We start from the raw sequence: 12,049 nt of genomic DNA on the forward strand, positions 1-12,049 counted from the left end.
ACTTGCTCTCGAAGAGGGATCGGTGGCCGGTCTGGGCTTCTATTTGGCTTCTATCTGCATTTATGCCCTATTCTAGATCCAGCTTCACGCCCAGTGAGTGCGTTGGACCTTGGTTGGACCTGCTCTCGGACGGAGTCAATGGCTTGATGCTGGGGTCGAGGATCATCCTCGCAAATTTCTTCCTCGCGTTGCATCCTCATCCCGTCGTCCTCTCTGCAAGCGTACTTGGTACTGTCCCCTGGAGTGGGTTTCATCCCTCCAAGGTGCCTTGTTCTTGGCCTTGGTGTCCTCGTCGCCGTCTTCCTCATACGCATTCTGGTTATGTCATATTACTGTCCTTCTCGTATTCGTCCTTGTGTGCATTGTCATCGCAATCCTCCTCGTGTGTGTTACTCGTTGTTCCTCCTGGTACGCTTGGTTCCGCGTCACCGTCCTTGTCTGTGTGCCCTCGCCAATCATGTGTGGTTCTTCGTTGCCATGCTCCATGCATGTGTCCTGCAACTGTCTTATTCGTGTGCATCATCGTCCTCGTCCCAGTTCTTTGCATGACACCTCATGGCGGCAGCGTACATTGTTCATTTGTGGTGCAGACCAAAAGACCTCATCTCCTCTGTCCTCTCCGTTCACCTTCGTTGTCATTCCAAGACGCTGCAGCTTGTGCCATTATTATTGTCTTCATCTGTTGAACCGCGTGATAGGCACGTGCTAGGTCTTTCGTCGTGGTCTCGGTAATGTTTCAACTATTCACTTGACCTTAAGATTGACTCCTCCACAAGGGAAACCGCTACCAATAAAAATTTGGGCCTTTTGAGCAGATCTCCAGAGAAAGTAGAGCAAGAAAACCGCGCCCTCAGCCGACGCCGGCGTTCTGAACCGCTCTAACTATCTCGGCCGAATAACTTCCCAATACATACATCCGCGATCTGCTTCTGAACGCGAGGCACCGTCAATTTGCGGACGATATCATGCGGGGTTCACTTGAAAACGCTTATCCAATCTGATGGAAGCTGAGCAGTCGCTGGCATTCTGTTGAGGCTTAGCCAGATTTTTCCGATTCAAATTTGTACCATTGAGTTTCAATACAATAATGAGCATTAGCGTCGATTGACTGATGTCTTTGGCCTCCATTCTATAGAACTGAGTCGGAAATACGCAAATCCATCAGTAGATACATACGTAGATTTATACTGGAATAGACAGAGGGTCCAGTGGAATGTTCTTAGATTGAATTCGGAAATTCTCCCCCGAGAGCAACAAACGAGCGGAGACTCCGCAAGTCAGCCTGAGCTCCCCATGGTTACACTAGACGGGTCGGTGACTCGGATTGCTATCATTCAACGGAGAATTATTGTTGTACGTTATGGGCCTTTCGATGGCATATGACCATACATCAGTTCCGGTTCATTGTTCAAGGTTTACTAGTTCCTGCCAATACCTAGATTTACTTACAACCAGATACTTTTACATCGTTTAGTACTCTCTCACCATCCTATACAATAAATTAATAAGGGAGCGCCGTACTCCATTTTACCACTACTTTGCCTCCTCCATAGTTACCCACAATCCATCCTACGACACGTATATCAAAAAAAGTCTGTCCAACGACATTTATAGCCAAGGAAATTACTTACCTGAACGTACATCGTCAAATGCGTCTTCGGCCGAATTTTTTCCCTCCCTTTACGCCCAGTCCGATCCTCAGTCGCCCAGATGGCAGGAGCACGCGACTCAGGCGGCTGGGCATGTGAGGCCAGAAAAATCGAGGAAAAATTTTGCAAGAGTCGAACAAGGAAAAATGAAGCTTCGTGATACGCAAACTAAAATCGAAATGGTGATCAGAAATGAAAAAAAGGGGTAAAAACCGTTTACCTGTTGGCCCAAACAAATCCGAGGGCCTGCATTGAATGGTAGGAAAATAAAAGGATTGGGTGTGAGGTATTTGTGAAGTCGTTCGTCCAGGAATCTGTCCGGATCAAATTCAAGAGCTAACGGGGGGTTTTGGTTAGTGCTGAAAAGACAAATCCGTCTGGTGTAGAAATCACCATCTGGACCCCAGAGATCTCTGCGTCGGTGCATCATGAAGACCGTATACAGCGACCTAGAAAATTCAATGAGAAGGTCGATTTTCAATAGTATCTTGGATGACGTACCTTGTGTTCGCAGGAATATACCATGGTTTTCCTCCGGGAACCTTAGATGGCCATGTTGTGGCCCGATTCGACATCCTTGAATGTTGTCAAATAAACCAAAAAAAAAAAGTAACCTGAGTATGCCATACCTGATATTAAAAGGACTAGTAAACGAGCAAAGGATCAGATATTTGGCAAGCATAGCGAAAGGTATGAAACATACACCACCGGATAAAGACGGAGTGTTTCTTCGATCATTCAAAAATGAGATCGCACACGAATTACTAGTAGAAGACGCCTTACCATTGATAACAGCCCTTAAAAATTTCATCTCCTTAAAATCATCATACGTGGGCCTCCGTTGAGGACCCACTTTTTGGAGGATTTCCTCCCGTAAGCGTTGTAATATTTTCGGATGTTCCGCGAGCATATAAACCGTGAATGTCAGAGTGCTTGCAGTCTTTTACGTCGACAGTTAAAATGAAAAGCTCCTTGGTATAGATAAAAATCAAAACTCACCGTATCCCGTCCAGCAACCAACAACGACATGATTTCGTCCCTCAATATAATTGGATCTGAAAAAAAACGTTGAGGGTGAAAGCGCGACAAACTATATACCAATCGACAAACCTTCAGTCGAATTGACCAAATTTTCTAATAATGTCTCATCATCCCGATCCAGACTTGGACTAAGCATCTCCTCCTTCTTCCTACTTATCGCAGCAGCGACGATGGGATCAATAAAATCATGAACCACTCTCATGGGTTTCTTCATCCTATCATGCCAAAATTCAAACAGAGGCCAATGAGACCCAAACCGCGACCTGAAAGCAGTAATCATCTGAGCCTCCTGGAACGCATGGACGAAGCGTGTTGAAGGATGGGCATCCGAATCAGAGGTGGAGGTGGTGGAATGGTAATACGGATAAGGAAGTCCGCCAGCGAGGGAGTGAACGTCGTTCCCGAAGAGGAACTCGGTTGCGGAGTCGAGTGTGAATCGGGAGATTAAATCCTAAGTAAGCATGTCGGAACAAAAACCAACAAGAATGAAAGAGTGATGATACAGACCTGAAAATCAACCGCATGTCCTTCTCGCAGCCTGGCCTTCAGCTGGCCAAGCGCGTCATCAGCATGTCGACCGAAATTATCAAAGTGGCTGATGCGGTCTTTACTGAAAAAGGGACGAGTCATGGTTCGATGAAATCTAACACGCAAGCTCGTCAGAAAAATGCGGTTGGTCTCATCCCAAGCGATGAAAAAAACATACTTCCATAACTCCCCTTTTGAACATTTAGTATTGAATCGAAAAGGAAGAGGAGCGGCTGACCATCTGCTGCAAAAACGCCTGTTCCTAAGAGGGGATGGAACAAAAAGCGTGTCTCAGGTCCTGTATTGACAGTAAAAATGGATGTTGAGCTGCAAGAAAGATGTAAAAAAAACCTTTCTCAAATTCTTCGAATTGCGTTGCGAGCATGGCCTGCAAATGTCTCAGCAAAAGTATTCATCTGGACATTCTGGACATGAGATGAACACACCTTGATATGCTCTGGCTCCGCAGTAACAACCTAGGTAAACCAAATTAAACCCGTGCACAAAGAACAGAACAGAGCTAAGCTCATACCCTATACTCGAACAATATCTTCGACATAAACGTGTACCCTCCAAATTTATCACACATATCCTGCAACCCATCAACTTTAAGAATCAAAGTTGAGACGCCTCCAAGTCAGAATCAATCCTCAAAAAATAAAGAAATCCAACACACCTGGATACCCAGTTTTAAAACTAGTCACAGCCCTGTACAAGCTCCTCGCGCCTCCAGGGAACGGATCAGGAGCAACAGGGGGCAACACTGCGCCTTTATTAGAAGCGTCCCAGCGAATCACCAAGTCCTTCCACAAGACGCTAAGGGTCAGGCCGACGGGAAGGCTTAACAACAAGACGGACGAAAGACCCCAGGTAGAGAGTTCGATTGAGAGATGTGTTTTGCCTAGGTGGACTAGAGCGTAGGCTAGAGTGGGTGGTGTGAGGATGCGTGGAAGTCTTTGTACCAGATACGCGATTCCTGGAGGGACATCCATGGTACTGAAGACGAATTCGAAGGCTGAGTCGCGATCCTGGCTGACGTGCCCTTTAGAGCAGGCTTGGCGGTGAGTCAACCTCTCAGATTGAAAGTAATAGGGCAACAGAAGCCAATAATCTCTCGAGTCTCGACCCCTTTATGAATGATCACAATCGTCCAGATCAAGGCGTTTTAAGGGGCATTCGGTCAGTGTTGTTGGTCCCATTAGAAGCGCTTAGCCGGGAAATCCGAAAGGTGTGACGTAAACATAGTTGGTCTGCCCACCGAGGTCACCGACGAGCTCAGGAACGCATGGATACAACAGAAAGAATTTCCACAACGCAAAGGTACTGCTTACATACAACAACAAGGACCCGTTCTACTTTTTTCATTTCATCTTCCTCTACCTCTACCTCTTCCCAGCCCCAAACTCTACAAACGATCAACGTTACCAAGGTCCTGGCACGCAACCTTGATACGTTCAGAAAGAGTCTTTTCGCCCTCTCGCACCCACACACGTGGGTCGTAGAGCTATCGCAGTCAATGTCAGCATACTAAACAACAGATCGAAAAGCCCATCCTCAAATACCTTCTTGTTCGGCTTGTCAGCACCTTCTGGGTTTCCGACCTGGGTGGCAAGGTAATCCTTCTTCTTCAATATAAAGTCCTGAAAGGGAATTTTGGAGATCAAAGTCAACTCTACGGATGATCACACCACGTACGCGAATACCAGTGAGGTAAGCGAACTGCGTATCAGTATCGACGTTCATCTTGACGACACCGTGTCCCACAGCAGTGGAGATCTCGTCTTTCGATGAGCCGGAACCACCGTGGAAGACGAGGTACCTGGGATATATGGTAAAAGGCTTTTATCAAATCTAAAACTAAACGAGAACTCACAGAGGCTTATCGGACCCACTCTCCTTCTCCTGCACGTATTTCTGGTGTTTCCCAAGAAGGTCGGGGAGCAGTTTCACATTCCCAGGCTTATAAACGCCATGCACGTTTCCAAACGCAGCAGCAATGCTGAAATTAGGTCCGATCTTGCTCAAGGTGGTGTACACATCATACACGTCCTCGGGCTGCGTGTACAGACTCGCGTTGTCAGCACCAGTGTTATCGACGCCATCCTCCTCGCCACCCGTGATTCCGATCTCCATCTCGAGCCAGAGACCGATCGGTGCCATGCGTTTGAAGTACTTGGCGCATATTTCGATGTTCTTTTCTTTGGGGTCTTCGGAGAGATCGAGCATGTGGGAGGAGAACAGGGGTTCTTGGTGTTCTTTGTAGTAAGCCTCGTCAGCTTCGAGCATGCCGTCGAACCAGGGCAGAAGTTTCTCGGCGCAGTGGTCGCTGTGCATGACGACGGGGCTACGGAAGAAGATGGTTTAGAATCAGTGGGATTGGAGAGATCTCCGCGACGTACACGCCATAAGCCTTAGCCACCAGTCTGACGTGTTGAGCAGCAGTGATAGCGCCAATGATGGATGCCTGTTGCTTATCGTTCGCTAGGCCTTTTCCAGCGAAGTATGCAGCTCCTCCTTGAGAGACTTGCAGGATGATTGGAGACTTGATGTCTCTACGAGAACATGAGACAAGAAGTCTCATGAAAATCGGGGAGCGTACCTCGCTGCCTCAAGAGCAGCATTGGCCGTAGACGTTGAGGTTACGTTCTGCACTCCAATTAGCTGGGATCGGTGAAAAGAGGGGGGGATGACGCACGATGGCCTAGATAAAGTGTGTCCTTCAGATCTACATTCGGAACCCTCTCCAAAACTTACCGGAATAGCAAACTGTAGACGGGTCTCAGCGCCAATTACCAGGATATCAGAAGTTAAACTCGCCTTGTTTTCTTTAGCATAATCGAATAATTTACGGACGTTATCGCCAGTCAATACACCAGCCTTCAAGTTGATCCAATCGTCAAAGTCGGTCCATATCCTAGGTCGTTCTCTGAACTCACCGGGACGATGTCGAGAACGCCCATGTTTAAAGAAGGAAGAGGTGGTGATAGTGGTTTGAGTTTGAAAAAAGCAGGAGCTCCAAAGCAAGGATGCAGTTATAAACATTATCGATACGGTCAGGTGCTCCAAAATTGACGTCGGTGAGCCGTGGCGGGCCGCCATGCCCTGATCGTCAAGATCTTGTCAAGATCCGTCGTGATCCTAGCTATGTATCCATGAGGCCTATAGGCTCTACATGGCCAAGAGTTACAAGACGATCTTCATAGTGGAATGGTGGGGGGAATATTTGCATCCCAAGAGAGACAATCATCTACAATCATCCGCAAGAAAATTTGTCGGATACTTCCTTACAGTAGAGAAATAGCCTCGGCCGAATGTCATTGTCAAGCATATCTTGCCGCTCATGGGGATGGTTTATGAGCCGGTGGCGTCCAGAGCGGCAAGAAAAATTCAAGGCACGTCGCTGGTGTTTGCGTGGACAAGAATCCAAAGTAGCCCAAACGACCGACATAACCGTTGAACGTTGAAGTAGCTTGTTGTGTAGTTGATACCAACTCAGCCTGCCAGCAAGGAAGAGTTTGAACTCCAAGTCATAATCAGCATGATGAAGACAGAGTAGTGATGTTATACACGAAAAACTCAACCTCTAATCCTCCTTTCTGCGTTTTTTCCTGCCACCACCATCACCAAAGTCATTCTCATCATCCACATCCATTTCGTCATCCTCTTCCGCACCCGCCTTCAACCCCTTCATCTTCCTCGTCTGCAACTTACCCAAATCCTGCTTCCCAACATGCACCCGTCCTCTCAAATCGCCCATCTCATCCACCTCCATATTCTTCCTCTTCTTACCCAACCCCTTCTCCACGTCCGTCTTCTTCAACTTGGGCCTCTTCATCGCCTGCTTCAACATCTCCGGATCAGCCTGCTGGTGCCGACGAAGGGTGAGGTCAAGCGAAGGACCCATAGGCGTCAACTCCACGCGAGGTATCCGGGTCCCCGAAGCGAGTAGTTTGGTAGTGTACGTCCGGATGTGGACTTTGGGTAGCACAGAAACGTCTTCTGGCGTGGGGTGTTGGTTTGGGTACATGTTGACCGTTGCATTGTTCAATGCGGCAGGTGTAGGCGCGCAGGTGACGCTTATGACGTGCTCCAGCCCAGGTAGACATATTGAATCCACAATCTCTCCGTTAAAAAAGTCCAAGAGCATGGATTTGAGTTGGATGAATCGGGGGTGGGTATCGAACAGCTCCGAAGCGAAATGCATCAATGGTTTGTGGCCTGGAGTCGATTTTTGTGTCTTTGGACAAACTCAATCAGACGGTGCGAGGGTATATGGAAGACCGAGAGAAAAACACACCTTGAACTCCGCCATGCCAACCCACTTCTCCACACCAACCTCCAACATATCCAAAACTCGTCCATCGAACATCCGCACAAAAGTCAATCCATCAGGGCGTTTTTTCGTTGTCTGTCCAACAACAAACAGAGAAGCATCATTTTTAGAGGCCCAGAATTCTAACGAGGCCGTGGAGGTCGACGCAGAATCAAAAGGGTGAATCTGATTCTTTTTGTTGAACGCGATCGCGTCAGGTCGTTTGAGGGCCATCTTCCGAGTTTGATTAGAACTTTCGAGATGTTAAAAGATAGCAGTACACGTACTAATTCACGCATTACGGCGTTCAGCGTTTCCCCCGTGTGCGAGCCCTTTACGAAGATGGCTGTTCGCGCATCTTCAATTTCTTTTGGCAGACGAGCATCCAATACTCGTTTTGACCGCGCATTCTTTGGTTTTCTAAAACAAGCAAAAGATTAGAATCAAAAGCTCAAGGGGGTTCAATACTTACATTGTTCGTAGCATTGCGGTCTAACGGTCGTTGAAGAACGACGTCGAGCGTTAGGAAAATGCTACAATGGATTACGTAACATCCTCCTTCGCCTCTTGTCCTCTGTCCAACTTTGAAGTGACCTCCCTACGTCTTGGAAATTTATCACCAGCAGCCTTGGCCCATTCTGTTTTAAGCGGTACCAAATCGTCCGAGATGCCATTTTCGGAGCGATCATTACTTCTTCCAATGGTCACCTTTGGCGAATTGGGTGCTTGGAAGTTGCGGTCTTCAGAACTTTTCATGGAATCTGATCAAAATACACACTGCGCTGATCTATAATTATCGACACTGCTTTGTGATCCACTTGACGCCCGTGCGGCAGCCTCGTTGACAGTTGTCTATAGACCTTTCAACGCCCTTGGTCGCCCCTACTCGAGACGCTCTCAGACCTCGATTTCCTCAAGGTTTCTCATGCCAAAGACACCTCACCTTCTGACTTGACAACGACCTCTCTTCATCTCATGGATTCCGCAAGAAACGCGACTGTTTGTCACGGATTAATTGAGGACTTGGATATTACAGGTGTTGGTAAACAATCATATATAACACGCCAGAATCTCTGATTTCTCAAGAGAACCCAAGGCGTGCGATCGACATTCTATGTGACGAGTATGCTCGCAGGTTAGGTTGCTAATTTCCTGGTGGTGAACTATCTCTAATCGAAGCGCTTTTACCCAGTCATCAATGCATGCATTCCTGGTCGCGATATAAGAGGTTGGTTTCTTTTACAGTTCTTCGAGTCCTCATGCCAGAACATAGGCTCATTTTGGGCAATGATCATCACCAGTCTGGCCCTCCTCATATCCGCCGTCGTCCAAGCAACAAACAAAACAATATCTCTCACCATCGTCATCTACTTCTGTTGCCTTCACGTCTTCAGCTCTTTCCTGTACTGGAAGTCTTCCGCTGGGTCCCAAGGCCGGGATATCGACCCCAGACTCACTCTCGTTGTTTCATTGCAATGGTTTTTCTGCAATTGTTTGGCGACCGGCGTTCTGCCAGTGAGCGATCAGAGATTCGGTTCCTAGCCCGAGTGTAATTCAAAAATTAGAAACGCAGGCACAAGCGCGTTGTTCAGCTGTGAGTAGTCTTTAACTAGCTGTTCTACTATTGACATGCGAGCGGAACAGGGTGCATGATTGCCGTTGGAATCTTCCAGCCCTACTCTTTTTTCTCTAGAGTGGGCCGCATGATGTCTACAAGGCTCAGACATCTTATCAGCAGCATCATAGGATTCTTACATTCCTCAATCATCATATGTGGAGGCTTGGGTTACCTCTTGTCACCTTTATCTGGATCTATGTGGTGGTGACCAATGGACGAAATTTCCATTGAAACAAATCTCTATGTTGTGAAAGAGCTTTTAGATTTTTCCCGTCGTCTCAATTGGATTCCCTATCGTATCAATCTATTACGACATGAGGGCTTGGTTGCGACGTAAGGCCGCCAGAGGGAGTTTGAAGGCAGACGAGGAGTCACTGGAAGCTGATCCAAATCCAATTCGGTTTGATCGACGCGCTGCTAATCCTCTTCAATACCGTCCTTATCTCAAAGTTCAACAAGGTTATTAATGAGTTGGTAAGTAAATTCTCTAGTTTGCGCGACGTTCACACGAAAAAGCATTCCGACGTGACGGACACGACTCCGCCCATATGTACGTGGTGTTCACAACGTCGTATAGTCGTGCCCTGGATTGTTGAGCATACAAATTTGTTTGGGGTTGGGGCGGCGGTCAAGTATGTGTTGAAATTGGTGAAGTCTCTCAATATGGGTGTGGCCAGGCTTGCCACTGTTAGCAAAGAGGTTCTCAACCTATGGTCAAACGCCATTAAATGATTCGCAGATATGCCTCACAGGGTCACACCACTGATGATGGTCAGGTAAATCTCATTAAGTGACAAATAATATGTCCCTAAGCAACGAATGCCTTGCCCTTCTCAATGTTCTTCTTGAGTTCGGGCAGGCAAGCGTCGAGAAGCGCCTGTTCATCAGCGCTGATGGTACCAATAGGGTGAATCTTCTCAACACCGTTAACCTACAGAGATATTTGTCAATCATAATGGTCGATGGCCCCAAGGAAGGAAGACTTACACCAAGCTCAACGGGGGACGAGAAGAAATCAATGCCCTGGTCGGCGTAGAGAGGGTTCTTGACAAAGGTGGGTGTGATCACGCCCTTCTCGCCGCTCAAGCCGCGCAGGAGGTGATTGGTGAAGCTAGCGCCAGCGTAAGCCATCGAGAGGGTAGCGCTACCAGCACCATCCTTCGCCTTCACAACTTCATCGCCACCAAACTGAATGCGATGCACAAGTTTCTTCCACGCCTCGCCGGTGACCTGCTTGCCCCACTCAGTTTGTGAGAGGAGGGGGACAATGGTGGGGCCACTGTGACCACCAACGACAGTGACGCCGGTGTTCTTAGGTGAGGTGCCGACCGCCTCGGACAGGAAGCGCCTGGCGCGGACGACATCGAGAGATGTGACACCGAAGACGCGGCGGGGGTCAAAGACACCGGCCTTTTCGAGAGTGGCAGCAACAATGGGAACGGTAGAGTTAACGGGGTTGGAGATGACGAGAATGTGGGCTTCTGGCGCGACGCGGGCAACGGCTGCGGCAAGGTCTCGGACGATGGAGGCGTTGGTCTAGTGACGCGTCAAATTTTGAACCCTATGTGGTAGATGAATAGAAACTTACGTTGAAAAGGTCATCACGGGTCATCTAAAAAGCCAATTTAGCCGAGTGCATCAAAATACGAGAGAAGAGAGAAGGGAACTTACACCAGGCTGTACGATGATGCAAGTCGTGAGCAGAGTGTCAAAAGCAAGAAAAAAGAGATACGAACCTTCCTTGGAACACCAGCAGGGATAACAACAACCTTGACACCCTCAAGGGCCTGGTCGAGCTGATCGGCAGCATAACCAGTCACCTACATACACGTCACAGAATTGATCAACGAGGTCAGACTAGCCATCGAATGCAATACTCACCTCGCTGCCAGTGTCTACGTGGCTAACATCGGCGGCAACACCGGGTGCACCACGAATATCGTACAAGCTCAGAGATGTGACGAGAGGATCACTTTTGAGTAGAAGAGACAGAGGTTGGCCAATTCCTCCGCCAGCTCCGAGCACTGCGACCTTGTGAAGGCGCGCAGCGGATGAAGAGAAAAGACGTGATGAGGGGGCGGCCAGGGAACGAGCTGCAGTACGGGCAAACATGGTAATGGGGATGGTGGTTGTGGTGGAAGGAAGTTAAAGAGAAAATCTCGGAATCCCGTGCACCGGATCTTGTCGGACGATCGTTGCGGACTCTCACGCGCACGGAGGATGATGTCCCCCCTGCCGCCACAAGATTCTGAACTAGAATAAATTTGACATGGATAAAGAGAATGTTAGAAGTCGTGGAGGTTCACAAGTTTATACTGTACATTCAGCGTGAAGAACTGCTATTTTTCAGGGTTTCCAGTGACCACCGAGGCTGCTTGGCGCTCGAATTTTCGCCAGTGTTGACATGGCACATTCCAGTTCCGTCCCCGTCATCCGTCGTATACCGTAGACGTCATATTTACATTGCCCGACGTTTACTTCCAAGTTCCGACTCGACGAAAAGGTTCAAGCGAGGCTGCATGACGAACCACGAACCTTTCATACTCCGTTGATCGGACTTCCGACCCTCACGAACCGAGGTTGACCAGAACCACCACCACTTTGGCCACAAGTTCAACGAATGGCGACGGATTTCTGGGTAAGCTCACACTAGTAAGGTTCACAAATACCTCTTGTTCTTGGCAGAACCCACTGATATCGTCCAGCAAGCGCTGGATCGTGGATCGTGCGACATTGAAGCAATCAAGGGCAGAAATTGACCTACACTATGTCGAAGACCCAGAATATCTAGACTTTTTGGCGATTTACTTTGCAAACGGTAGGTCGAAAAGCAGATCCATCTACGATGTCAGATATAAGATAAATATGAACGGTTGAAAGCTCCTTGTCTCTCTCCTGAGC

The 12,049-nt window shown here is 48.1% G+C and overlaps 6 protein-coding genes across 6 annotated transcripts; 2 read left to right on the plus strand and 4 right to left on the minus strand.

The window, feature by feature from the left end:
- Positions 1-1,533: 1,533 nt before the first annotated feature.
- P450_CYP52-1 (cytochrome P450) lies at positions 1,534-4,210 on the minus strand (the record flags this gene model as incomplete). Its single annotated transcript, XM_001884425.1, has 15 exons — positions 1,534-1,569; positions 1,632-1,817; positions 1,870-2,098; positions 2,151-2,225; positions 2,279-2,293; positions 2,353-2,377; positions 2,433-2,589; positions 2,649-2,704; positions 2,760-3,141; positions 3,198-3,409; positions 3,457-3,516; positions 3,570-3,606; positions 3,665-3,694; positions 3,751-3,848; positions 3,895-4,210. 15 exons carry the CDS (start codon positions 4,208-4,210, stop codon positions 1,534-1,536), a joined length of 1,914 nt encoding a protein of 637 aa, XP_001884460.1.
- Positions 4,211-4,623: 413 nt separating this feature from the next.
- Positions 4,624-6,178, minus strand: LACBIDRAFT_303855 (fructose 1,6-bisphosphate aldolase; the record flags this gene model as incomplete). Its single annotated transcript, XM_001884426.1, has 10 exons — positions 4,624-4,722; positions 4,781-4,858; positions 4,914-5,037; positions 5,092-5,562; positions 5,618-5,770; positions 5,818-5,864; positions 5,914-5,919; positions 5,973-5,984; positions 6,036-6,095; positions 6,155-6,178. 10 exons carry the CDS (start codon positions 6,176-6,178, stop codon positions 4,624-4,626), a joined length of 1,074 nt encoding a protein of 357 aa, XP_001884461.1.
- Positions 6,179-6,801: 623 nt separating this feature from the next.
- Positions 6,802-8,016, minus strand: LACBIDRAFT_303856 (uncharacterized protein; the record flags this gene model as incomplete). Its single annotated transcript, XM_001884427.1, has 4 exons — positions 6,802-7,455; positions 7,516-7,764; positions 7,818-7,950; positions 8,003-8,016. The coding sequence occupies 4 exons, from the start codon at positions 8,014-8,016 to the stop codon at positions 6,802-6,804; spliced, it is 1,050 nt and encodes a 349-aa protein (XP_001884462.1).
- Positions 8,017-9,179: 1,163 nt separating this feature from the next.
- Positions 9,180-9,356, plus strand: LACBIDRAFT_303857 (uncharacterized protein; the record flags this gene model as incomplete). The annotated part of the gene is made up of 1 exon (XM_001884302.1): positions 9,180-9,356. The coding sequence occupies one exon, from the start codon at positions 9,180-9,182 to the stop codon at positions 9,354-9,356; it is 177 nt and encodes a 58-aa protein (XP_001884337.1).
- Positions 9,357-9,927: 571 nt separating this feature from the next.
- LACBIDRAFT_185536 (NAD-malate dehydrogenase) lies at positions 9,928-11,260 on the minus strand (the record flags this gene model as incomplete). Its single annotated transcript, XM_001884428.1, has 6 exons — positions 9,928-10,079; positions 10,136-10,684; positions 10,737-10,760; positions 10,820-10,825; positions 10,885-10,968; positions 11,030-11,260. 6 exons carry the CDS (start codon positions 11,258-11,260, stop codon positions 9,957-9,959), a joined length of 1,017 nt encoding a protein of 338 aa, XP_001884463.1. The 3' UTR covers positions 9,928-9,956.
- Positions 11,261-11,768: 508 nt separating this feature from the next.
- LACBIDRAFT_303859 (uncharacterized protein) lies at positions 11,769-12,025 on the plus strand (the record flags this gene model as incomplete). The annotated part of the gene is made up of 2 exons (XM_001884303.1): positions 11,769-11,800; positions 11,854-12,025. The coding sequence occupies 2 exons, from the start codon at positions 11,769-11,771 to the stop codon at positions 12,023-12,025; spliced, it is 204 nt and encodes a 67-aa protein (XP_001884338.1).
- Between the last annotated feature and the right edge of the window lie 24 nt (positions 12,026-12,049).

The sequence above is a fragment of the Laccaria bicolor genome, genomic scaffold (assembly GCF_000143565.1).
Source record: "Laccaria bicolor S238N-H82 LACBIscaffold_25 genomic scaffold, whole genome shotgun sequence".
Taxonomy (NCBI): Eukaryota; Fungi; Basidiomycota; class Agaricomycetes; order Agaricales; family Hydnangiaceae; genus Laccaria; species Laccaria bicolor.